The 25,193-nt window shown below is 43.5% G+C and overlaps 2 protein-coding genes and 1 long non-coding RNA gene across 3 annotated transcripts in view; 1 reads left to right on the forward strand and 2 right to left on the reverse strand.

Annotated features, from left to right (window-relative positions):
* Positions 1-13,798, forward strand: part of LOC121690252 (C-type mannose receptor 2-like) — a 1,098,322-nt gene extending 1,084,524 nt beyond the window's left edge. Inside the window, exons 7-9 of the mRNA XM_042070719.1 lie at positions 11,412-11,798; positions 12,584-12,931; positions 13,140-13,798. Of these exons, the coding sequence (XP_041926653.1) occupies positions 11,412-11,798; positions 12,584-12,931; positions 13,140-13,153 (749 nt within the window). The 3' untranslated portion in view covers positions 13,154-13,798. The remainder of the gene's footprint in view (positions 1-11,411; positions 11,799-12,583; positions 12,932-13,139) is intronic.
* LOC121690297 lies at positions 940-13,410 on the reverse strand. Its single transcript, XR_006025031.1, has 3 exons — positions 13,372-13,410; positions 11,879-11,885; positions 940-1,124 (listed from the first exon to the last, which is right to left on the reverse strand). It is a non-coding gene; the product is annotated as an uncharacterized LOC121690297 (long non-coding RNA).
* A 1,582-nt stretch (positions 13,799-15,380) lies between the features above and the next one.
* LOC121690274 lies at positions 15,381-19,647 on the reverse strand. Its single transcript, XM_042070767.1, has 2 exons — positions 19,572-19,647; positions 15,381-16,250 (listed from the first exon to the last, which is right to left on the reverse strand). The coding sequence occupies exon 2, from the start codon at positions 16,209-16,211 to the stop codon at positions 15,429-15,431; it is 783 nt and encodes a 260-aa protein (XP_041926701.1). The 5' UTR covers positions 16,212-16,250; positions 19,572-19,647; the 3' UTR covers positions 15,381-15,428.
* Between the last annotated feature and the right edge of the window lie 5,546 nt (positions 19,648-25,193).

The raw sequence follows: 25,193 nt of genomic DNA on the forward strand, positions 1-25,193 counted from the left end.
TCCAAGATACAGCCAGTTTTACGTAACCTGACTCTAGCCAGAAGAATTTCGTTCCGCTTAGCTCCACGTAGCATCACTCACATCCATCTGGGACCTCTTCCATTGAGAGTGATTTCTGCACACGATTTTATGGTTCAGCCAATCAGGACGGGAGTTTCATAGATGTGACATAGCGTAGAAGCGACTGTGAGACTGTTATCAGCGTCACGGGTTGGCTTCGATGTGAGTGGTTGAAGTAGCACGTCAATAGATGACGGACAAGTGGCTTATTCAATCATATGCAAGCATTTTTTGATTAGGCCCAGCCTTCTGAAGCAACACTCCAATGGATTGGTCCCAGATGGATGAGTGGAGCTAGGCGGAATGAAATTCATCTGGCGAGAGGCAGGTTAAGTTTTACGGGGGGAGGGGGGTGTTTATTTTGTTCGGCCTCTTATTTTTGTCAAAGTTCACAAGCCCATAGCGCAAGAACTAAACCATATAGGAGGCTCAGATTTTGCATGCTGGTACATAAATAGGAATAGTATATAGCAAAATCATCACGTTTGGTCTGGATGATCCTGCTTGGTCATTGGAGTTTTTGGCTGGGCTCTGTTTAGGCCTTCAGAAGACATATTTGTAGTCAACATAGGCTCTTGATTTATGTTCCTTATTGAGATAAGCAGAAACACTCTCACAAAAATCAATGAACAGAAAATAAATTCCTTCAGGGTCTGAACAGCAGACCTCACAAGTCTGAAAAATCATTTTGGTTCTCATTTTCAGATCACCCAAACACCTTGTGGGAATATGCACAATAATACGTTTTTTTTTATATTTATCTCTTTATTCTCCATGGTCCCTTCTTTTTAAAAACGCCAATTTGACTTGTCTTATGCAAATCTTTCTTTTTTATTTTCCACATTGAAATGGGCAAAATGCACTATTGAGATCAATATGTTTTGTATAGAGTTACCACAGTGCCACCTGTGGTTGTATAGAGTAACCTGTGGAATGACCGCATTAGATTTCCTTTTCCAGTGTAATAAGTAAAGAAATTGATATAGTTTAATACTGCAATTTTAATGTATTGTGTTTGTTAGCAATGATGTCATGTTTAGACAGCACAAAAGTACAGTAGAGTTCTGTGCTGAATGTTTGCTGTTCCTGACCTAATGTACCTAGCTATTTCTGATGAGCATGATTAACCTTTCTAATCCACTATGTTAAATGTACAAATGGGCTAGTGTGCTGACTCCTAATAAAAATGACTTTGATCAGTTTGATGATTGTCTATATTCTTGTACATCATTTGAGAAACAGCCTTGCTGAAAAAAACAGCCTGACCAGCTTAAGGTGGCTTGCTGGTTGACCAGCTTGTTTGATGACCACCCTATGATGGTTGACCAGCTAGACCAGCAAAACTCTTGAGAAAACATACCTTCAGCTGGTTTAACCAGCTTACGATGGTAATTCAGCTGGTTTTGCTTGTCGTACCACCTCAAGCTGGTCATTTTAGCTGGTGTCGCTGGTCTATGTTGCCGGTTTAACTGGCCATGCCAGCTTATGTTGGTCATTCTAGCAAACCAGCATGACCATCTTACACCAACAATGTCAAGATTGGCAGGCTGGTCACCAGCATGACCATCTTACACCAGCTGTATTATCCCACATGACAGGCTGGTCACACCAGCATGTCCGCTGAAGGGTGCGGGAACGTTCTCTGTGGACATTCCCTAACAGAACGTTCAGAAAGTTCCTTCATGGTCAAATCTTTGGTTACAGGAATGTCTACAATATGGAAAAGGTTTATATGAGTAAAAACTATATTAGGCCAGGTGGGCACAGTGAATGCTTTGATTTGGTAGATATTTACCGTTTACAGTGGTTTTACAGTCTGCCCTGCATATATCTGAGCTGATTATATTCAATTATCCACACTGTTATTACACGTAGGCTATGTGCTTACCTCGTACTATCTGCTGATTTCGGACACTTTCATTCAGCACAGCTCATGTCCTTCATGAAGATAATTACTAAATTTATCAGCTGAATTTTTATACTGGGTTAGATCTAGTAGTTTCATACGTTTATGATGTCTTTTTAACTAATTAAATCAATTTTAATGGACAAATCCTTACTAGAGTAAGGAAATCCTTACTAGAGTAAACTGTTTCAACCACAATAACAACTAGATGTACCGCAGAGCGGTTCAAAATATGACCGCCGCCCAGTCCAGCACATTTTTTCCACAAAAATAAATCACGCTGAAAGGCCTATATGATTCTAACTGTCTCACTAAATTGCATTATCCACACTCAATTCTCACTGGTATCTGCTAGACAACAAGTACCAAAACATGATAGTTAAGTGATAGTTATAGTTATAGTTAAGATAGTTATAGTTCATAGATTTCACATGTAAAATTCATTTTATACAAGCCCACTTCCATCTTGCCTGTTCATAATTCTGAGAAATTCTTGAATTGTGTGCATGTGTGCATGAACATGTTTATGTTATGTGTGTGTGTGTGTGTGTGTGTGTGTGTGTGTGTGTGCGTGCTTGTGTGTGTGCCTGCGTATGTGCCTGTGCATGCATGCGTACATATGTCTACTGTGTGAGTATGTGTCATACGTATGATTACTGTGAATGTATGTGTGTGCGTGTGTATCTGTTTGTGCACATGTATGCACATGAAATGGGTTAACATGACCCCTGGAGGCAAACATACGGAAAAAATTGGTCATCCTAGGCCCTACAGTTCTCAAGATATTCACAGAGAAATGTGTCTGTCAGGGGGTCCAGTCCAGCGGGGGGGGCTACAGATCAAAACGAAAAACAACGGTTCCATGCTATCCATGTGGGGGTACATGCCCACCAAGTTTTGTGTTCCCCGGTCTTTCAGTATCCCGGGAATCCTTGTTGGTGTACGTCACTAAATGTACACATAAATTATTTTATTGTAAGGCCCCCACATGAACGAAAGTACACAAAACTTCGCGTGCATTCGGAGGGTGTCATAATGATCTTACACTTTTAATTTCGTGCAGTTTTGACCATGTCAGCCAGAGATATTGTGATGAAAACACCTAATTTTTTGCTTTTTAATTTTTAACTAGGTGGCGCTATACATGAAATAAGTCGTAATGGGATGGGTTGACATGCCCCCTTAAGACCAACATACATAAAAAAGGTGGACCTCCTAGGCCCTACGGTTCTTCGAGATATTCACAGAAAACTGTCTCCGGCCACCTACAGGCCAGTTGGTGTATAGTCAAAGTCAAAGTCAAAGTCAGAGTCAGCTTTATTGTCAATTTCTTCACATGTTCCAGACATACAAAGAGATCGAAATTACGTTTCTCACTATCCCACGGTGAAGACAAGACATATTTTACCAATTTTGGTCCACAGACAAACATAACATTCAAGTAAACAAAAAAGTAAGTAAATAAGAGGGCACATATAATAATGAAAAAATAAGAGCAGCAAAATTTGGTTGAAATTGTGCATAGACAGTCAATAAAATACTAGTGCGAAGTCAGGCCAATAAAAGGCTTGGGTAGTTCTGTTTGACCTAAGTAAGAAAGAAAGTGGCATAGTGGTGCAAGTTATGTAAGAGCAGCAGAAGTGTTGTGTTTTCAGGACAACAACACCAAGTTGTAAAGTGTGCAAGTTTGCAAGTGTGCAAGTGGAGTAGTGCAGGCGGCCATTGTGGGTCCAATGTCCAGGATGTTATGTAGCTGAGGGTGGAGGGGGGAGAGGAGGGAGAGAGTTCAGCATCCTTACAGCTTGGTGTATGAAGCTGTTGGTGAGTCTGGTAGTGCGGGAGCGCAGGCTTCTGTACCTCTTCCCAGAGGGCAGTAGATCAAACAGATTGTGAGCGGGGTGACTTGCATCACTCACAATTTTGGTCGCCTTGCGGGTGAGGTGGGTGGTGTAAATGTCCTTCAGGGAGGGGAGTGAAGCACCAATAATCCTTCCAGCTGTGTTCACTATGCGCTGCAGGGCTTTCCTGTTGTATTCAGTGCAGCTTCCGCCCCACACAGCGATACAGCTGGAGAGGATGCTCTCAATGGTGCCTCGGTAGAATGTGGTCATGATGGCTGGTGGAGCACTTGCTCGCCTGAGGTTCCGCAGGAAGTACAGGCGGCGCTGAGCTCTCTTCGCCAGTGATGCAGTGTTGGTGGTCCAGGAGAGGTCTTCACTGATGTGCACCCCCAGGAATTTGGTGCTGCTCGCACCAAACATAAATTAATTTATTGTGTGGCCCCCCATGAACGGAATTCCACGAAACTTGGCGTGCATTCAGAGGGTGTCATAATGATCCTACACTTCCAATTTCGTGCAGTTTTGATTATTTTAGGTCACAGATACCTGCGATTACAACACCTAATTTTTACTTTTTTGTGTTTAACTAGGTGGCGCTATACATGAAATGAGTAGTTATGGAATGGGTTGACATGGCCCCTTGAGATCAACATACAAAAAAAAATGGTCCTCCTAAACCCTACGGTTCTCGAGATATTCACAGAAAACTGTGTCTGCCCTACCCTCCTTTCGGGGGGTCCAGTCCAGCGAGGGGGCAACAGATCAAAACGAAAAACGATGGTTCCATGCTATCCATGTGGGGTTACATGCCCACCAAGTTTCGTGTACCCCGGTCTTTCAGTGTTCCGGGAATCCTTGACGGAAATTTGGGCATGCGAAAAAGAAAAAAAAAGAAAAAAAAGAAAAAATCTGACTAAACCTATATGACCCACGCTTTGCTGCGCGGCGGTCATAATAATAGCCTATAAACAAGCTTCTGACTTGCAATGCAGGCTGGGAAGCAAATCAAGCTAAATTATGATGTGTTGTAATAGGCGGGTCAATATATATTTGAAAAAAAAAAAATAGTTTGCTTCATTGCCGGGATCATTGGGTATAACGCTTATGTATGTATATGCCAGGTAGCTCATGGTGCCGACTATGTGCTCTATGGTATTAGAGAGTTGATTGAGTCATAGTGTGATATTGTTTTGTTTCATTATAGCCTTGCCACTTCAACCATCTCCAGCCCATGTCCTCCGCTGCTGGACCATGTGCTTGATGTCAGAATGGGCACTGCTGTTTTGCTTTGTGTCTTGCTTCCGTGCTCGTTGCAATTTTATGTCTGTCCTTATTTGTTTTTATTTGTGCTGTTCTTTGTAATTGTGTGTCTTTCTGCCGCCCTGCCTTGCCTACTGATTGGATGGACTAGGCCAAGAGTTATTGTAAGGAGACTGAATCACCTTTTTGCTGTTGTGTAGTGTAGTGTTTCACTGTGTGTCAGCTTAATACAGTTACAGTAATCACCCCTCCCGTGTGTGAGATGCACTTGTGGTCTTGTGACTCCCTCCTAGTAACTATAGTAAGTTCTAGTGCCTTAGTAACTCCCAAAAGGAGTGATGGCCTGCTTCTAGCTCCTAGGTGACGGCCTGGCCCTGTCCATCTGGCGGCCAAACCATATGTCTGTCTGTTGTCTGTGTTGTCTGTTGCCTTATGTCTGTCTGTTGTCTGTGTTGTCTGTTGCCTTATGTCTGTCTGTTGTCTGTGTTGTCTGTTGCCTTATGTCTCTCTGTTGTCTGTGTTGTCTGTTGCCTGCTCCTAGCTCCCAGATTATATGTTTGTGGATTTTATGATTCTTCTGTGAACAGGGCTTCTGCTGTTGACATCTGCTGGGTTATGTGTCTATGCAAATACTACAGAAGAGACAGAAGTTTATTTTCATATAATCTCATAAATAATCATTATCACAGTCTCAGTGTTTCTCACTGGATACAGCTTCACAACTTTAACTTGTTCATACATTCATTATTTATAGGTTATTATGCTATTCTTTTACTGGTCCAGCCGCTGGATACCACCATTGGGCTGTAAGTGTCCCCTGAACTAAAATGAGTTTGACACCCCTAAACTAAATAAACATAGTTAGTTCTTGGGAACACAGGGAGAGGAGGTATCCTTGGAAGAGACGAGTCTTCAAGAGTTTTTTGAAGACAGAGAGGGACACCCCTGCTCTGGTGGCACATGGCAGATCGTTCCACCATTGGGGGATCACAGATGAGAATAATCTGGAACAGTGTGTGGGGACTACAGGTGAGAATAATCTGGAACAGTGTGGGGACCACAGGTGAGAATAGTCTGGAACGCCGTGAGTGTGGGGACCACAGGTGAGAATAGTCTGGAACACAGAAGTTGTGGGGACTACAGGTGAAAATAGTCTAGAACACCGTGAGTGTGGGGACGACAGTGCCAGACGATGTTCCTTGGAGGAGCGCAGCAGTCGAAGGGAAACATAAGCCTTTATGAGAGCGCTTAAGTGAGGTGGGTGCAGAGCCAGACCCAGCATCATTTTGTATGCAGGCATTAGTGACTTGAATTTGATGCAGGCGGCTAAGGGTAGCCAGTGGAGCTCCATGAACAGCGCACCATCTGTAACGGTTCCACCACAAGCACAAGCTGCAGCGTTCTGCACCATCTGTAACGGTTCCACCACAAGTACAAGCTGCAGCGTTCTGCTCCATCTGTAACGGTTCCACCACAAGTACAAGCTGCAGCGTTCTGCACCATCTGTAACGGTTCCACCACAAGCACAAGCTGAAAGGCCCGTAATAAGTGTGTTGTAGTAGTCAATGCTAGAGATGACCAAGGTTTGTACTAGCAGCTAAATGGCGTGTAGGGTTGATTAGATTTTCTAATTTGATATGTAAAATGTACAAATGAGCTACTATGCCAATAAACATACTTTGATCAGCATGATGTGCACAGGTGAGTGTGAGAACTGTGTGTGCATGCGCGTGTGCATGTTGGTGCATTTGCACATAATTTGGTTATACATTTTGGGCTTGTTTTGTGAACAGAACTTCTGCTTTTGGCATCTGCTTCTGGCGCATGTCTCTATGCAAATACTGCAGAAGAGACAGAACACTAATTTCATATTTCATAACTCTCACATCACATCCATTGCTGGCATCTGTGGCCTAACGGTAAGGGAATCTGACTTGTGACTGGTGGCCGGTTTGATCCCCGACTGGTAGGAAACATGTGGGTGGGGGCAATGACTGAACAGCGCTCTCCCACATCCATATCCACGCATGAGGTGCCCTTGAGCAAGGCACCTAACCCCCAACTGCTCCCCGGGCGCTGGATCAAGAGCTGCCCACTGCTCTGGGTGTGTATGTGTGCTCCTAGTGTACTCACTGCTCTGTGTGTGTGTGTGTTTGAATGGGTGTACAGTGTGTGTTGTACACTACCCCCGGATGTGTAAAATGCAGAGCGCAAATTTCCCCTTTTGACCCCTTGGGGATCAATAAAAGTATCTCTATCTATCTATCATATGTCCTGGGCTTTAGCACTTCACTGGATGCACCAAGTCCACATCTCCTGGGCATTATCAAAGTCTTAGTGTTTCTTCACTGGATGCAGCCTCACAACTTTAACTTATATACATACATGATCACTGCAGTCATCTCCCACTCTAAATGTAAATGTCTGTGTGAAGTGGAGGAAATTCTGCTCTGGGTAAACAACTGTCTGTGACAAGAGAGCGTTGTCTGTGACACCTGCATGGGGCAGTTTGGGGGAATCCCCGGGAAAAGAGCGGGGCATTAACAGGAAGGAACGGGGTGGACACGGGGCAGAAGGCAGCAGAGTCCAGCAGAGACGACATCACACAGGTAGGTCATGCTCCGAAGATGCGCATGGACCCTTTACAGTCTTTTATGAATATAGGTTATAAATTACCCAAATGCAACCTGGCTGTGTGTCTTTTGCATAGATATTCAGACTTCAATAATGTAAAAAAAAATCATACAATATCTGAACATTTAAATTCAGGTTTTTTGGCAATTGTCTTTCCGTTGTTCTTTCAGAATTCCATGGTTATGATTATGATGTAATAATGAGAATATCACCAGTTCAGCAACGATAACTAATTTCAGTAGATCACGTGAACAGTGAAATTGTTAGAGTCAGAGTGAAATGATTGTTTTTCCGTTTTTCTTTCAGTCATGGCTCACTGCGGATGCTTCCTCCTGCTCTTCCTAGGTAAAGTACATGCACGTATGTGTATATTTGGGTGTTTTGTGCTGAGAAGGCCCTGTGATATGAGTGTTTGTCAGGGCTCGAATTATCTTTTTGTCTTTAAGGGGGTCTCTCTATCTCATAAAAAGTTGGCACACCCCGCGCATAGCCTAACAAGGCGATACAATGAAATAGCCTAGGCGCAAGTGGCGCTTTTGCGCAGTACAGTATATGCGCACGGTAGGCCTAGGCTTTACCTTGACACACGCACACAACAGACATAGATTTTTCATAGAAATTGATTACTTTTAATGCATTTTTAAAATATTATTGATTGTAATAGTCCATATCTCATTTCAATTTCACAATACAAAGAAATAGACTAAACGAAGTCTGTGCCATTCTCAATTTCACAACGTAACTCATTTAAACCAGACCACCGTCTCAGATAGGCTATCCTCACTGTCAAACACAATAATGCATGTAGTGTAACTTATACACAGGGGAAAAAACACTAACTGGCAGAAATGAATAAAGCCAGCCAAACTATGTTGTAGTATTAGGCTAATGTGTTGAACCGTGGAAAATTAATAGACGAACAATTTTGGAGTTTGCACTGAGATATTGTCGGGTAGCCATTGAATATTCCGACATCAGAGATTGCTAACAGGTGTTTCAAAATATCTGGAATCTTTCCGGAACTCTGAATGGCAGAGGATAGCTACAGATCATCTAAATCATTAATTTAACGTCTTTAATGGTAAGAGATGGATTGGAATGGTAAAAGAGATGGATAATGAGCGGTTGTTTAAGATTAAATTACAGATATTCAGATACAGATACAGATATTCAGATATGAGAGACCCCCTCAGGTTTTTGACTTTGTTGCTTTCATGGGAGCCAGTCCTCACTCTATGGGAGCTCGGCTCCCTCTGGCTCCCACGTAATTCGAGCCCTGGTGTTTGTGTTGTGCTGTTTGTGTGCGTGCCTCTCTCTCTCTGTCTGTGTGTATATACAACACCCTCCACATTTATTGGCACCCCTGGTAAAGAGTAAAAAGGGGTGTAAAGAAATACTTCTGTTATGTTGTGACACTGCCACATTAGTTTAGGTGCCATTACAATTCATCAAGAAGGAATTTAAACATTACATGGGTTACATACATTACGGGTCAAGTTTAGGGTAACTTAGAAATGTCCATTCCACTCCATTATAGTCAGAATACCAGCTGACATCAGTTGCATTCTTTTTTTAAATCAGGACAGCAGTTTTTAGATTACATTATATGGGTTCTCAAATGTTGTAGAAAGAAATGGCTGATCTTTAATGCAATATGTACATTGCCCATTATCAGCAACCATTCATCCAGTGTTCCAAAGGCACTTTCTGTTTACTAATCTGACATCATTTTAAAAGGCTAACTGAGAAAACATTGGAGAACCCTTTTTACCCTTGAAGGTAGCAATTTATTAAAAGAAAAAATTCTCATAAAGAAATAAATATTATTTTATAAATATTATTGGCACCCCTTTATGTACACCCCATTCACACACAGTGAAACCCAGCTTTAGGGATAGGGTCTGATGGGAGGAGGAAGACGGCACGCTAAAGAATAATCAGTAATCGCTCCACCTGTGACCCTGTACAATACACGCTTTTCTTCTCGCACGGCTGTAGTGAGAACACAAGTCGTTTGATTAGCGGGTTGGAGAAGGTCCGGGGGTGGGGGGGGGGGGGCACTTATTTGTATACATATTTGAATTCCATGTTCCAGCTTAACGAGCCCTCTCTCCCACTGCGGTCCTCTGATGAGCGTCTGCTGTGTCGACCATCCGTTAGCGCTAAGAGGTCACAGTCAAGATTCTTTTCCTCTGTGATTCCACAGAATGGGTTACCTAATATTCTATTCTTCTCGTGATATTATTCTTGTAATATTCGTTCTTGTGGTAGGTTTGGGGACTTTCAGGAAATCGTTCAGGAAACTCACCAGTTCACCTTGCCCTTAATTAATTCATTAAGTGAAAGGTGAACAGATTAACTGATTCATTCTCTTACATAGTTATGGTTTGTATGTGTGTGATATTTTATTCCTCTTGATGCAAACTAAGTTTCATGAAATTCTGTTAATCAGGGGCACTGCAATTTATATTTGATATGAGTTATGATGTCAAATGATCAAAACAACTGGCTCCACACCACCATCTACAGGACAACAGAGGAAATGACAACCACTCACACACACACACTCATACACCACCACTCACACACACACACTCATACACCACCACTCACACACACACACTCATACACCACCACTCACACACACACACACACACACACACACACACACACACACACACACACACACAACAATCATTGCGCAACCAAGGGTACAGAATGTAAGGGTAGATATGTAGAGATGAGAAATTGAGAAGGGTGATTTATTAAAGGTGCTCATATTGAGAAGGGTGATTTATTAAAGGTGCTCATATTGAGAAGGGTGATTTATTAAAGGTGCTCATATTGAGAAGGGTGATTTATTAAAGGTGCTCATATTATTTACTGCTGTGCATTTCCTGCCAGAATTACACATAATAGAAACTAGACGCACCTTATAGCGGTACAAAATATGACCGTCGTCCAGTCCAGTCCACGAAAATAAATCACGCTTGTCAATTTGTCTCCATATCCTACTCCATCCTAGACTGGAAATCCAGTCCAAAATCTACAAAGATTTGGATCTGGCTATGAGTAATGAAAATGGCCCAACTTGAGGGACGGCACCAAGCATGCATTTGAAAATATCACTGCACACAATTGGATAACACTACGACCAGTGTTTACTGATTGATTCCGGACTTCGATGTCGCAGTGCTGTTGTCATCTGTTTAGCTCGCCTCTGGCCTACATGGACAAGGACAACACAGGAGGACTAGCTATATGGCCTGACTCTAAGCCGTATAAGTACTGTAGCGACCGGCTGTCAATCAGGGAGTGCCCGTGCTATGCATAACCCCGGGCACGCTCATGATTGGCAGCCTGGCGAGAGGGGGGCGGGACCCCTGGGGAATATAGGCTACGGTTCGAAGAAGTTCTGCCTCTTTCGGTTCTGGGCCTGACACGGCCCGCTGTGTGTTACATGCTGCATTGTGTGCTTTGTGACAATAAACAAGTTCATGAAACTCTGGCTCTTGGTGAAACGCTACAGTACATTGTTTGTGTGCATGCATGTTGTTATGATGTAAATTGTGATCTGTTGTGATTATCAGTGGAATGTTTTTTATTCAATGTAAAAAATTGGTGTCCTGATAGTTGATACTGGCATGCATAAAAACGTGTGTGTGTGTGTGTGTGTGTGTGTGTGTGTGCTCACTCCTCTCTCCATTCAGGTCTGGGCAGTCTCTCCTCCTCTGTGCCACGTCAGTTCCATGTGGTGAAGGAGCAGAAGAGCTGGACAGAAGCTCAGCAGTACTGCAGAGAGGAGTTCACTGACCTCGCCACCATAGACAACATGACAGAGATGGAGAAGGTGAATCACACAATCCATGAAGCAAGTGTTGAGAAGGCATGGATTGGACTAAAGCATGGAAGCAGTCCTTGCAAGTGGCAGTGGTTTCTGGCTGACAGGGGTTTCTACAGAGAGAATGAAGCAGAGCTCAGGAACTGGGGTAATCAACAACCAGATGGAAATGGTCAAGAGTGTGTGTTCAAGGGAGAAAATGGAAAATGGCATGATGACAGGTGTAGCCGCATCGATTGCTTCATCTGCTATGATGGTGAGAAGATTATTCATTCACTCAGAAATACATGCATTAGAACTGTGAAGATATACTTGTAAACTCACTTTAGTTTAGACTGTAAAGCTGTGCTGATTCCCAGTTAACTGTTACCTATGCATTACCACAGGGGGAAACTCCACATATCCCTATGTGCTGGTTACTGAGGAGAAGAACTGGGCAGCTGCTCAGAGATACTGCAGAGAGAAACACACAGACCTGGCCAGTGTGAGGAATCAGACAAAGAACGACCAGACATCTGCCTGGATCGGCCTGCTCAGAGATGGCTGGGAGTGGTCAGATGGCAGCAACTCCTTATTCCGCTACTGGAACACTGGAGAACCCAATTATGGCACAGGGGAGTTCTGTGCTGAAACTCTTAATGCTTCCAGGGGTCGGTGGAACGATTTAGGCTGTCACCATCCTAGGAGCTTTATCTGCTTTGAAGGTGAGTCACTGTCCCTTCTCTCTGCTTGATAGGGGTTCAGACACAAACAACAGCATGATCCTGAGCAGATGTGCTGATGACCTGATAATGGTGGAGTGGGCCTACTATCTCAAGGCCTGGTGGATTTATCTCTGTTATGGTGGTACTAGCTCCTAATGGTGGCCCTTTCTGTGATGGTACTGTCTCTGTAATGGTGGTACTAGCTCCTAATGGTCCTCTCTGTGATGGTGCTGTCTCTGTCGCGTGTGGCACATTTAGTTACTGCAGATAGAATGAGAATCTTAGGACTCCAGCACTGAGCAAGAATCAACATCCTCTCACTGTATTTTCCCACCAGACAAGCTGGTTCTGGTCCGTGACAATAAGACCTGGTCAGAGGCGCTGCAGTACTGCCGAGAGCACCATGTGGACCTGGTGTCTGTGACGTCCGAGCGGGTCCAGCGCTGGGTGAGGGCGCGGGCTAAAGGAGCCTCCACTGCTCACGTGTGGCTGGGCCTGCGTCACGCCTGCGGCCTGGGCTGGTTCTGGGTCTGTGGAGAGACCGTCTGCTACAACCACTGGGCCCCAGGACAAGAGCAAGTGGAGTCCTGCAAACACAGAGTGGGGGCAGTGGAGTCTAGAGGGGGGCAGTGGGTCAGCAGCCTGAGAGAGACCGACAAACTCAACTTTATCTGCACCACTGTGGGTAAGTCTGTCTTTGCTCATTATGGACATGTGTGTGTGTGTGTGGGGGGGGGGGGGGGGGGGGGGGTCCTCTGATACAAATTAATACACACTGGCACTAATTAAGTTTAGTTCTAGACTGAAAGAGAACAACTTCAGTAACTTCTATTTTGTGTGTTTGTTTGTGTGTGTGTGTGTGTGTGTGTGTGTGTGTTCACCTCCTCTTACAGAGCAGTGTGACTGAATCCTCTTCAGTCCAGAGTAGCCTTGGAGAAACTCCTCATTTGCAGCACTCATTTAATCTTAAGTAACTTTACAACTATATACAATTTCATATGTTACTACCATTATATTTCCTCTTCCAGTGTACTAATAAGTCAAGAAATTGATGTAGTTCAATACTGCAATATTAATATGTTGTGTTTGTTAGCAATGATGTCACATTTTACAGCACAAAAGTACAGTAGAGTTCTGTGCCGAATGTTTGCTGTTCCTGACCTGCTGAACGTGGCTATTTCTGATGAGTATGATTAAAGCTGCAGTTGGCAAGTCTGACAGATTGAGGGGACCTAGCCAAAATTTTGAATGTTCTCATATCCCTCCCCCCACTACCACCGAGCACCCTCTCATCGAATTTGTGCTCGTCAGTGCACACTCTCATACAGCTCTGTTCTGATCGGATCAGAATAACCGGGAGCTATGGATTTTTGCAAAACAAATGACAGGCTAGGTGGAGGTAGAAGTGTGTTTTTTTTTTTTCAAAACTGGCTGATTTATGTTGTTCTGTTGGAGCATAGTGTCGGTTTTAGTGAATATGATCAAAAAAATCTTGCCAACTGCAGCTTTAACCTTTCTAATCCACTATGTTAAATGTACAAATGGGCTAGTGTGCTGGCTCCTAATAAAAATGACTTTGATCAGTTTGATGATTGACTATATTCTTGTACATCATTTGAGAAACAGCCCTGCTAAAAAAAAACAGTCTGACCAGCTTTAGGTGCCAGCTTCAGGTGGTGTGCTGGTTGACCAGCTTGTTTGACCACCATATGATGGTTGATCAGCTCATGTTTGTAACTTAAGAGAGCAAAATTGAATATGACCGTCAACTCATTCAAATGTCACTCAGCAACTGTAAGATGACATCAGAAAAATGTGCAGTGGTCTCTTTTTTCCAGAGCTGTATATCGCTCACTCTCACACACACTAAATCACCACAAAATCAGCCCTGTTATGACACGATGACAGACCTACTCCTCAGACTCCACTGATGATATACAATACAAAAATGCAACCTTAATAAATCCTTAAATGAACATTCTCTAAAGATGATTTTATGGTTTGACAAAATTAAGCATTAAAATCTCAAGGGAAACTTCTGGGGACGTTCATTAAAAGATAAAAAAATTTAACCTTAATATAACTGTCAGGGATCATCCCTAAAGGTCCGATGAAGGTTGCACAAAACAGCTGCAAGATGATGTTCCGGAAACGTTCCTTGAAGGCTACACAAAACAATACCTTTAGAGGATGTTCCCTGAATGTCTTCTAAAGGTTTATTTTGTGTGACCTTCAGCGAACCTTTAAGAAACGTTTCCTGGACGTTGTGTGTTTGCTGGTTGTTAAGTCAGGGTACAGGAACACAGACGCGACCTCTGACGTGACCAAAGTGCGTACAAGCTATGCCATAGGGGCATTAGCTAAACTGTGCCTAAGCTATGGTATGGGGGCATGAACTAAACTTTACAGACTCAAAGTGTATTTACAAGTGTTGTGCATGAACAAGTTTCTTATTTCTGTGTGTGTTCAACCCAGTAATTGTAAAGGAACAGCATTGTGTTTGTAGCCTACAGTAGGCTGTCACAGACTAGACTGTCCTGTTTCCCTCCATTGCTTCCTGTAGTCTAGTCCATATCGAAGTCAAACTCATGCCTTTCCCAATTCCACGGAGTCCAAATGTGAAATCTATTTCCAAAACAATGTTGATTCAGCATGTAATGGTTATATATTAATAATGATTAACAACATGGAAACTCCAAATGAGAGCTGCAGGTGGTAAGACAGCAAACACTGAATGGACAATGGAGGACCAACGAAGACAGGATAGATAGATAGATAGATAGATAGATAGATAGATAGATAGATAGATAGATAAATAAATAAATAAATAATGAGCTGTATGTAGGCTACAAATAAATGCATCTATGGTTTGGTCAAACTGGTAGGCCTAATTACATTTCTGCAACTACCTAATTGCTACCTCATTTAGCCTATAGAAATAAATAAATAAAAACATGAATGAAACATCGTAGACATAGCCTCCGTAAATAGCCTACATAAATTAAGCCATGTGGGAATGGATAAATCAATCAATTGGGAAATAAATAAATGCGAAATACAAAGACAGAAATAAATATATGAATAATTAGGTTATTAAAGCTTTTATTCATTATGGCATAATGGTTAGCATTTAAACAAACACCCCATGTATTACAGAACATGAGCATGCATGAGTGCATTTGTCATGGGATCTCCCTACAAGCCAGCACACACAGCAGGGCGTCTGCTAGCACCCGCAGGCTGGAGATGGCCAGGGCCATAGCTCCCCACTGGGACACTGCCATGTCTGTATATCTGTCCATAGGTGCCTCCTCAGACCTCTGGTGCACTACCATATAAACAACCAAAGGGCCGTGCAGGACAGCAACAGTGAACAGACACACAGCCATCATCGCCTGGCCAAGCTGCCTGACTGCCTGCTGCTTGGTCTTTGAGATGTCATACAGACAAAGCAAGACACAGGCACAGGTAAAAAACATGGACAGCATCACAAATAGAAGATCGGGGAGGTTGCCCTTAACAATTATGAACATGAGGACAATTAGAATGCAAAGTATTGTCATGCCGACAGAGCAACAGAAGGAGAAAAGCTGAGCAGAGGACTGTGGGTTCTTGAGATGCAAAGTGCTCTCTATCGCCACCAGCTGGTGAAGGTACAGACCAGACAGCCTGCAGCCCAGTAAAATCAGAGGGGATTCTAAGGAGATGAGCGAGCTCAGTCCACTGAACACACCTCCCATCAGTGTTCTGACCACAGACAGGGTCATGGTCACCTCAGACACATCACTTAGGAGGAGGAGGAGGAGGAAGGTGAAGCCGGAGACTTGTCTGTTCTTTCTGGTAGTGAAGAGAGAAGCCAGGGCCCAGCCCAAGGCAGGAAGTGACACGGTCAGGGTGATGACGAGGAACACCAACACTCGGACTGCTCTGGCCTCACCCTCATCATTTGGAATGTCCTCCATCATCCTTCTCTTCGGAATTTTGCTTCAGAATTCTTCTTAGTACTGGCAGAAAAAATATCAAATATGTTGGAGGTTCACATTAGGTAGTGAACATTCTATCATCTAAGGAACATTATGTTGCCACTAGTGAGATTGGTTCTGGGGGAGTCACAATATCTTATGTTCCTAATATGCTCCTAATGCTCTGCGTACCCCTCTGATATTATTAATATCATGCTTCTTTCATTTAAAACATTGAACAGTATTTACATGAATTATGTTATTCAGGATCCAGTGTTTCTCAGGTCAGTGGTAAGTTCCATGTGAAATCTGCCAAAGAGAGATATAAAGAAAGGATCCAATGAGAGATCAATGTAGCTAGTTCTTGAACCGGTTCCGTTCAGAATTATTTGGACCTTGGTGCTATCTAGTGAGCCAGCCTGCATATTTGCAAGTTTTGGGTGCGTCATCAACAGAGGGTTTGGCGTGCATAACTGACCTGCTCAATGACACACCCACTTCAGATCACAGGAAAACCCAACTATTTTTTCAGGTTCTGAACTGATTTATCTTTGTTCAAAATGCTCTGGGGCCGGTTCCCCGATAACGCTCACTCTTAGCGTGCTAAGAAGACGTTTTTGATTCAATACAAGGACACATTGGATCGCTGCCATAGGCCTAGTTGGTCGCTTACTGGACACCACCATGCTTACCCATTTATAGATCTTAGCCATTTAGAAGCAAATTCTTTGCCAGCTTTTAATTATCAAAAGTGATTGCCAATTTGAACGCTTTAATGACATTAATAAATAGCTAATTACCACCATATTAGTTCTGATACCAAATAAAGTAAACTTCATAAATAGGCCTGCATCCATTGCGAACATATTTTATTAGTCTTAAAATGTCCATAACATAAAATCATCGTTGAGCCACAACATTGTCAACATATGTCGGCCTACCATAGTTTGACTTGTACTGAGCTGCGCTGATTTCTAAAGACTGCTGCACAGTCGCGGCGACTAGCGTCTTGAGAGCTCAAACAACGCTAAGAGAGAGCTTACGAACGGCCCAGACCAACCTTACGAACGTGTGACTTACAGAAGATATACTTAGCGTACGAACGTGTCGGGAATCGTGCCATAACGTTAAGAGATAGGTTAAGGAATAGGTTAAGAACTACTTAGCGATAAGAACGTTTTGGGGAACCGGCCCCTGAACGGTTTAGCATATGGAGCGTGATATAGAACGGAGCCGGTTGTCTGTTGGTGGAAAAGGCCTATGTGAGTCCCCTTAGAGATCCCAGTGTAACTGAGGCGAACTGAGCTAGCATGCTAGTTGCCCGTGTAAATCCTCACACCCCTAACCTCAAGAACGCTTCTAACCGCTGAGTTGGAAGCCTGGGCTTTTAGCTCAGTGGTTAGAGCGTTCGACTCCCATGCCTGTGTGTGGAGGTGTGCGGGTTCGAGGGCCCTGAGCGTAGGTGTGCGGGTTCGAGAGCCGTGTGTGGAGGTGTGCAGGTTCGAGGGCCGTGTGTGGAGGTGTGCGGGTTCGAGGGCCCTGAACGGAGGTGTGCGGGTTCGAGGGCCGTGTGTGGAGGTGTGCGGGTTCGAGGGCCGTGTGTGGAGGTGTGCGGGTTCGAGGGCCCTGAGCGGAGGTGTGAGGGTTCGAGGGCCGTGTGTGGAGGTGTGCGGGTTCGAGGGCCGTGTGTGGAGGTGTGCGGGTTCGAGGGCCGTGTGTGGAGGTGTGCGGGTTCGAGGGCCCTGAGCGGAGGTGTGCGGGTTCGAGGGCCGTGAGCGGAGGTGTGCGAGTTCGAGGGCCGTGAGCGGTGGACAAATTACGACCTCTGTAGGTCAAGGTATAAGCAGAGACTTTCTAATGAGGAGACACAGCACTCAAAAAATCCTCCATAGAAATGCATGTCTACGCATATCACACCACGTCGACATGTGAATACATTGAGCCAATATTGTGCTGTATTGTGAATACATTGAGCAGATAATGTGGTGTGTTGTGAAGACATCGTGCCAATCATGTGTTGTGATCTCGCTGCTGGAGCAAGATTGCAGTAGATTGGTGTCGTGAAGCCTTGCGCACGCGCATTTCTGCCAAGATGGATGCCCGATGAGTGGCCAAAAAACGTTGCCATATGGCCGCCGAGTGGAGGGACTTGCCTAGAAGGACTTTGGTATAACTTAAGTCAATATTTAGTGAGGGCGTTGAGGAAAAGTTTTTTTTTGTGCCTGAAATTAGTTGATGATTCTTCGTCTACCATCTCTTTGTTATAGAGTCAATGGTGGTGTGTGAGCACTAAAACATCGACTATGGTAAAAAATGTTGATGTAATTTAAGGATGCATCTCCTAACTCAAAAGATCTGGTTGATGTGATACATAATTCTTTTGACAGTCACACTAGGGTCATGTCATAAAATTTCTTTGTGGTAATTCTGGACGCACAGACCAGACAACTTGTGCAACAAGATGCCCTAAAAGCCAGGTCAGATTGTGAAGACTGAATTGACTGAAGGACCTTCACAGATATGGTTAACAGTTCATTTGCTCATCTTGTTGAAAAAATAGGGAGAAATGGCATTTATAACATACATACATATTACATTGTTGCAAAACAGGTGTTTACCTTTAGTCAATATGCAACACAGGTAACATTACAAAATGATCTGTGTATATTTTCAAAAAAGGAAGTACAGTAGTCATGCACTTAAAGGAATTATCTGTTTAACACTTAGTTAACACTAATTAAAATTGCATTTTTATGCATGTATTTGCTATCTTTACTGTTGCTACACTTTCTGTTTTCTTGTTTGTTTGTTTTATGGTTAACATACTCCTCCAGCTGTCAAGTTAAATGAGTCACAGGAACATACAGAGATTCAAAATGGTGACGTATCAGAGAATAGCCCGATGCTGCTCAGGTTGGAACTTGATTGCTGCTTAGCACTTCCACATTGTACTGAGATATGTGTGTTTTGGGCTTCTCATTTGCTAGTACCACCATACATCCATCCATCCATATCCATCCTACGACCCATAATATTTTCTTTTGAACAAAAGGAGACCACACACTATAGCAGCTCATATGCCAATAGTTTAATAAAAAAAACAATGTTTCGGGCCTGTGGCCTTTCTCACATTTTTTTTTATTAAACTATTGTCATATGAGCTGCTAGAGTGTGCGGTCTCCTTTTGTTCAGAATATTACGTATCCCGATGTGACCAGCACCTCAACAAACTCCTACTATCAGTGTGCGTTTGCTTTTTCTACCCCATGATGTTTTCTTACCATATATTATATGTTGCCCAAATTATAGATGACAGACATGTGCAGTGTTTGCATCAGTACATTATGAGTACTTCTATCTTACCTGCATCTTGTTGTCACTGCATAGTCTGAGCGTCAGCCTGTAAAGTCTATATCTGCGTCCTTCTTCTTCTCTCAAACTCTTGTTACCTAATGGTGTGAACAAGTGGTAGTTTGAGCCCTGGCATCAGTGTGGTGGAATATAGTGGTGGTGTGGCCTAATTTTGAGTGACCTAGTTTCCATAGATTCAAGACATTCAGCTATCTACTGTATTCGTTTTGCCCCCCCCCCTCTCTCTCTCTCCCCGTGTCAGTGTGTTAGTGGTGATGTGGTGTGCTTCTGAACAGAGACTTCCTGTGTCTACGTTGAGGTTCATTAAATACAACTTGTCCACACACACATACCCTACATCAGAAAGGTTATTAAACCATTTTAATTACAAAGATTATTATTCGGTAACACTTTATTTTAATGTATCGCTGTTACAGTGTACCTACCTAATTAGGTACAGTGGTACAACCTGTGTAACAACATGTACTATCAGGTTCTATCATTGTACTTGCATTATGTATTTGTGGGTACCTACATATAGTTGTTACATTGTAATACTGAGTGCTTTTACAAAACTTTGCCAATTTGCCTAAATTTTCATCAGAGGCAAAGAGCTGACCTGAGACCTGCTGGATGGGGTAAATCTGGTCATGATAGATTTGATATACAACCATATTGTACCCACAAATACATAATGCAAGTACAATGATAGTACCTGATAGTACATGTTGTTACACAGGTTGTACCACTGTACCTAATTAGGTAGGTACACTGTAACAGCGACACATTAAAATAAACTGTTACCGATTATTCCAATGTTCAGTTCAGTTCAATTCAATTGTATTACTTTATATTTATTCACAGAAGCCTTAAAGGCCCGCTACTTTACAATAACTTAAGCTGATGATGATAGCACATAAACTCTTAATAGGATGAATCGGGAATTCTGGAACATTTTGCATTCTGTGTGCTTCAGTAGTGTAGTGGGTAAGGAGCTGGGCAAGCATGCATTTGCTAGAGAGTGTAGGTTCAATTCCCTGCTGCTGCAAATCCCTGTTGTGTCCATTGGTAAGTTGTTGCTCTGCAGAGGCTATAGGTAAAACCTTCAGCAGTAAGCAGGAGATACGTAGATAGGTAGAACTGGTTGCTGGATATGCAGGTGTGTTCATGTGTGATATGATGAAAGTGAAGGGTTCCAACCCCACTGTGTGAGTGATGATAGCAGTTGAATATGAGAATCTCAGCCCATGCTTTGCTGCTTGTCCCCAAAGGACAACAGAGATATGTCCTTTTAAGGTAGCGACAAGTGGACCAGGATGCAACCTAGCCTCTGGCTCTGGAAGTTCTACTACTCTCATTTCAAATAGCCCTTATGGGAAGCTAGTAGTTGCTATATACATCAAATATACCTCGTGCCCTGATGTTCACAAACCAGCATGTGGTCCAGTGTGTAAGTACAAGTACTGTATGGTCATGTGTGTGATGTCCCAAAGGTGCAAGGTTTAAAGCCCACCTGAGGAAAATAATTGGTGCTGAGGGTTGTGAGTAATCTAGTGGTGGAAGACTTTAGGCACGGCAGAAGTTTGTTGTCCATGGTAAAGGAATAGTTTTTCAGCAATAGCAGCAACCAAGTTGTTGAGTTTGACCACCTGAAAAAGTTTATAACCCCCAGTGTCTGGGCTGGATTTCTTCGGGGGGGGGGCAAGTAAGCGCCCCAATCTCTTCCTCCATCTTCTGCTACTCTGGGATTCATCTTCATCTTCTTCCTGCCCTCTGCCTCCATGGAGCTTTCACCACAGCTCCCCTCCTGGCAGAGCTGGGGATTGAACCTGCAACCCTGAGGATGGTAATCCCTGATGCTACCCTGAGGATGGTAATCCCTGATGCTACCGCTGGCTCCTCCAGCTGCTGCCGCTTCCCTTCTTTAGACATACTAGTGATGCTTTCAAAGAATGGTTAGAGCAACAGTTTTTATTCTAAATACCAAAGACTGGTTAGAGCAACAGTTTTTATTCTAAATACCAAAGAATGGTTAGAGCAACAGTTTTTATTCTAAATACCAAAGACTGGTTAGAGCAACAATATCTATTCTAAATCTATTCACCTGGAAAAAAGAGACTCATATGTGAGATTGCTGTTTATAGACTTCAGTTCTGCATTCAACACCATAATACCACAACAACTCATCTGCAAACTTGACAAACTGGGACTCAGTACCTACCTCTGCAACTGGCTACTGGACTTCCTCTGTCAGAGGCCTCAAGTAGTACGTGTTGGCAACAATACCTCAAGCAGCATCACACTGAGCACAGGGGCCCCCCAAGGCTGCGTGCTCAGTCCGCTGCTCTTCACCCTGCTGACACATGACTGCACTGCAACCTACAGCAACAATCACATAGTGAAATTTGCTGACGACACAACTCTGGTGGGTCTCATCACCAAGGGCGACGAGACTCAATACAGGTTGGAGGTCGACCATCTGACCACGTGGTGCAGGGACAACAACCTCCTGCTGAACGTCAGCAAGACCAAAGAGATTGTTGTTGACTTCCGGAGAGGTCACACCCAACACCTGCCACTGACCATCGACGGTGCTGTGGTGGAGAGAGTGAGCAGCACCAAATTCCTGGGGGTGCACATCAGCGAAGACCTCTCCTGGACCACCAACACTGCATCACTGGCGAAGAGAGCTCAGCGCCGCCTGTACTTCCTGCGGAAACTCAGGCGAGCAAGTGCTCCACCAGCCATCATGACCACATTCTACCGAGGCACCATTGAGAGCATCCTCTCCAGCTGTATCGCTGTGTGGGGCGGAAGCTGCACTGAATACAACAGGAAAGCCCTGCAGCGCATAGTGAACACAGCTGGAAGGATTATTGGTGCTTCACTCCCCTCTCTGAAGGACATTTACACCACCCACCTCACCCGCAAGGCGACCAAAATTGTGAGTGATGCAAGTCACCCCGTTCACAATCTGTTTGATCTACTGCCCTCTGGGAAGAGGTACAGAAGCCTGTGCTCCCGCACTACCAGACTCACCAACAGCTTCATACACCAAGCTGTAAGGATGCTGAACTCTCGCCCTCCTCTCCCCCCTCCACCCTCAGCTACATAACATCCTGGACATTGGACCCACAATGGCCACCTGCACTACTCCACTTGCACACTTGCACACTTGTACACTTTACAACTTGTTGTTGTTGTCCTGAAAACACAACACTTCTGCTGCTCTTACATAACTTGCACCACTATGCCACTTTCTTTCTTACTTAGGTCAAACAGAACTACCCAAGCCTTTTATTGGCCTGACTTTGCACTAGTATTTTATTGACTGTCTATGCACAATTTCAACCAAATTTTGCTGCTCTTATTTTTTTCATTATTATATGTGCCCTCTTATTTACTTATTTACTTACTTTTTTGTGTACTTGAATGTTATGTTTGTCTGTGGACTTAAATTGGTAAAATATGTCTTGTCTTCACCGTGGGATAGTGAGAAACGTAATTTCGATCTCTTTGTATGTCTGGAACATGTGAAGAAATTGACAATAAAGCTGACTTTGACTTTGACTTTGACTTTGACTTTGAAATACTGTGATACTTCCCAAACAGGTCAAAGGATCTCATGTTTCATTGTTCAAAGACAAATATTATGATTGGAAAGACAACCTATAGCCTCCTATCAGGTAGAGCTGGGAATTGAACCAAAGACTCAGGGCTTCTACACACAGTTGCGTTCCGTCAACGCATGCCAGTGGGTGTTCCCGACGGTAGCTATGCAAATGACTTGAAGTATAAATGTCATTTGATTGGCTGGTGCCGTCCGTCGATTGGCTTGATTGGCCGGTGCCGTCCGTCGGTGCAGCAACAGCTGAACTTCTCAACGCGAGCGACGGGAGAAATGCGACGCAACGGACCCACAATTCAGTTGGGCAACGGATGACGTAAGCCCATGTAAAGTGAACGGGATGTGTCCAGCACTGCAACGCACGCAACTGTGTGTAGAAGCCGTCACTCTACACATCGGAGGCTCTATCACTAGCACTCTACTAGAGCCTCCTCACTATGAGAGGGCTAGCAAGCAAAATACTAAACAATACTTGTTCAAACACAGCGCCTCTGGATGGTACAATGACCGATTGGAATCAGACAAAAAAATTCCCGTATTGCAAAGTGTGATGTCTCCCGAGCAGGTTAAAGGATGTCTTCATCAAACCTGGTGCATGGTACGGGCCCATGCATAAAATACTGTTTCTTTTGATTATTTAAAAAGAATATGAATCATTTTGGACATGGCATTTTTCATTTCAAAAGATTCCAAAACACTTTTTTTTTTTTATTTCATGTTTCTCCCACATTGTCTTGCAACCTTTTGGCATGTGACAGTGTCATTTTCAGTCAGAACAAACATATTGAAGAGAAAATCATTAAATCAATATTTGCCAGGGGTATGAATAATTTTGTTCTTAATTTTGTTCTTAACTGTGTATATAAATATATATATTTATTTATTATTATTATTTGGGGGGGGGGGGGGGGGGTATGCCTTTAATCAGAAGAGAATGACCGGAAGCAAGTGGGAGAGAGAGATGGGGTGGGATTGGGAAATGACCCATGTGGGTCTCAAACCCGGGTCTCCATGGGCACATGGATCCCAAAGGGATACGAGCGCTGTAGTCAGGTGTATCAGGAGTATCAGGCTTATTTTGGACTAGATAAGGTGGTTACATAATTATTTATTAAAGTCAGGTCACAGAGGAGCCATAAAGTGATTGGCATGATATGACACAGATCAAGCACTTGGTCTATAGCAGACAGTGTAGGGCAGGGTTATTTCAGTTAACGGAAACTAACTGTAACGTTCACGCGCATGGGAAAAACCTTTTGCCCAGTGAAAAACGTCATTGTTCACGTCACTTCATGTGGAGATAAGAGGTGGGACAATGGGGGAAGATTTTGCAGAAACGTCACGTTTGTCTTCACGTTGTAGTTCATCATGTAGTTCACGTTTGTCTTCACGTTGTAGTTCATTTGTAGTTTACGTTTGTCTTCACGTTGTAGTTCATTTGTAGTTCACGTTTGTCTTCACGTTGTAGTTCATTTGTAGTCCTTGTGGACTTTCATGTCCAATAATTTTAATGTGAACTTCGGGAATTTGCCATTTTTTGACACTTGCTGCATATCCTTCTTTCACAAGCGTCTTACACCATATCTTTAAGCAAACACAGTTGTTTATTTAAGATTAGTGACCGTATGCTTTAACCTTTGTTGTGGCATCCATGTTTGTCACACATTCCGACGGCAAAGCACATGAACACTGGCAGTGGGGAAAACAACGTTATCAGGGGGGCGTTCCCTGATATTCCCAGGTGGCACGAACGGAACAACTCTGCCTGGCCTCAAACCCTGTTCTCCGGGGTACCAACACTGCAGCTTTTTTTCTGTAATGCAATGTTTATTGATTTTTCAACATAGGGAAGTATATACAGCATTTGTCAACAATGGTCAAATTTTCCCTTAACCCCACCCACCCAATCCCTTACCAACACATGGATCAGCATTAGTCAGAGTACAAATCCATGTTTGAAGCAAAATAAACATACAGAATAAACACACACACACCTTATAGAAAAG

This window comes from Alosa sapidissima, chromosome 18 (genome assembly GCF_018492685.1).
Source record: "Alosa sapidissima isolate fAloSap1 chromosome 18, fAloSap1.pri, whole genome shotgun sequence".
Classification (NCBI taxonomy): Eukaryota; Metazoa; Chordata; class Actinopteri; order Clupeiformes; family Clupeidae; genus Alosa; species Alosa sapidissima.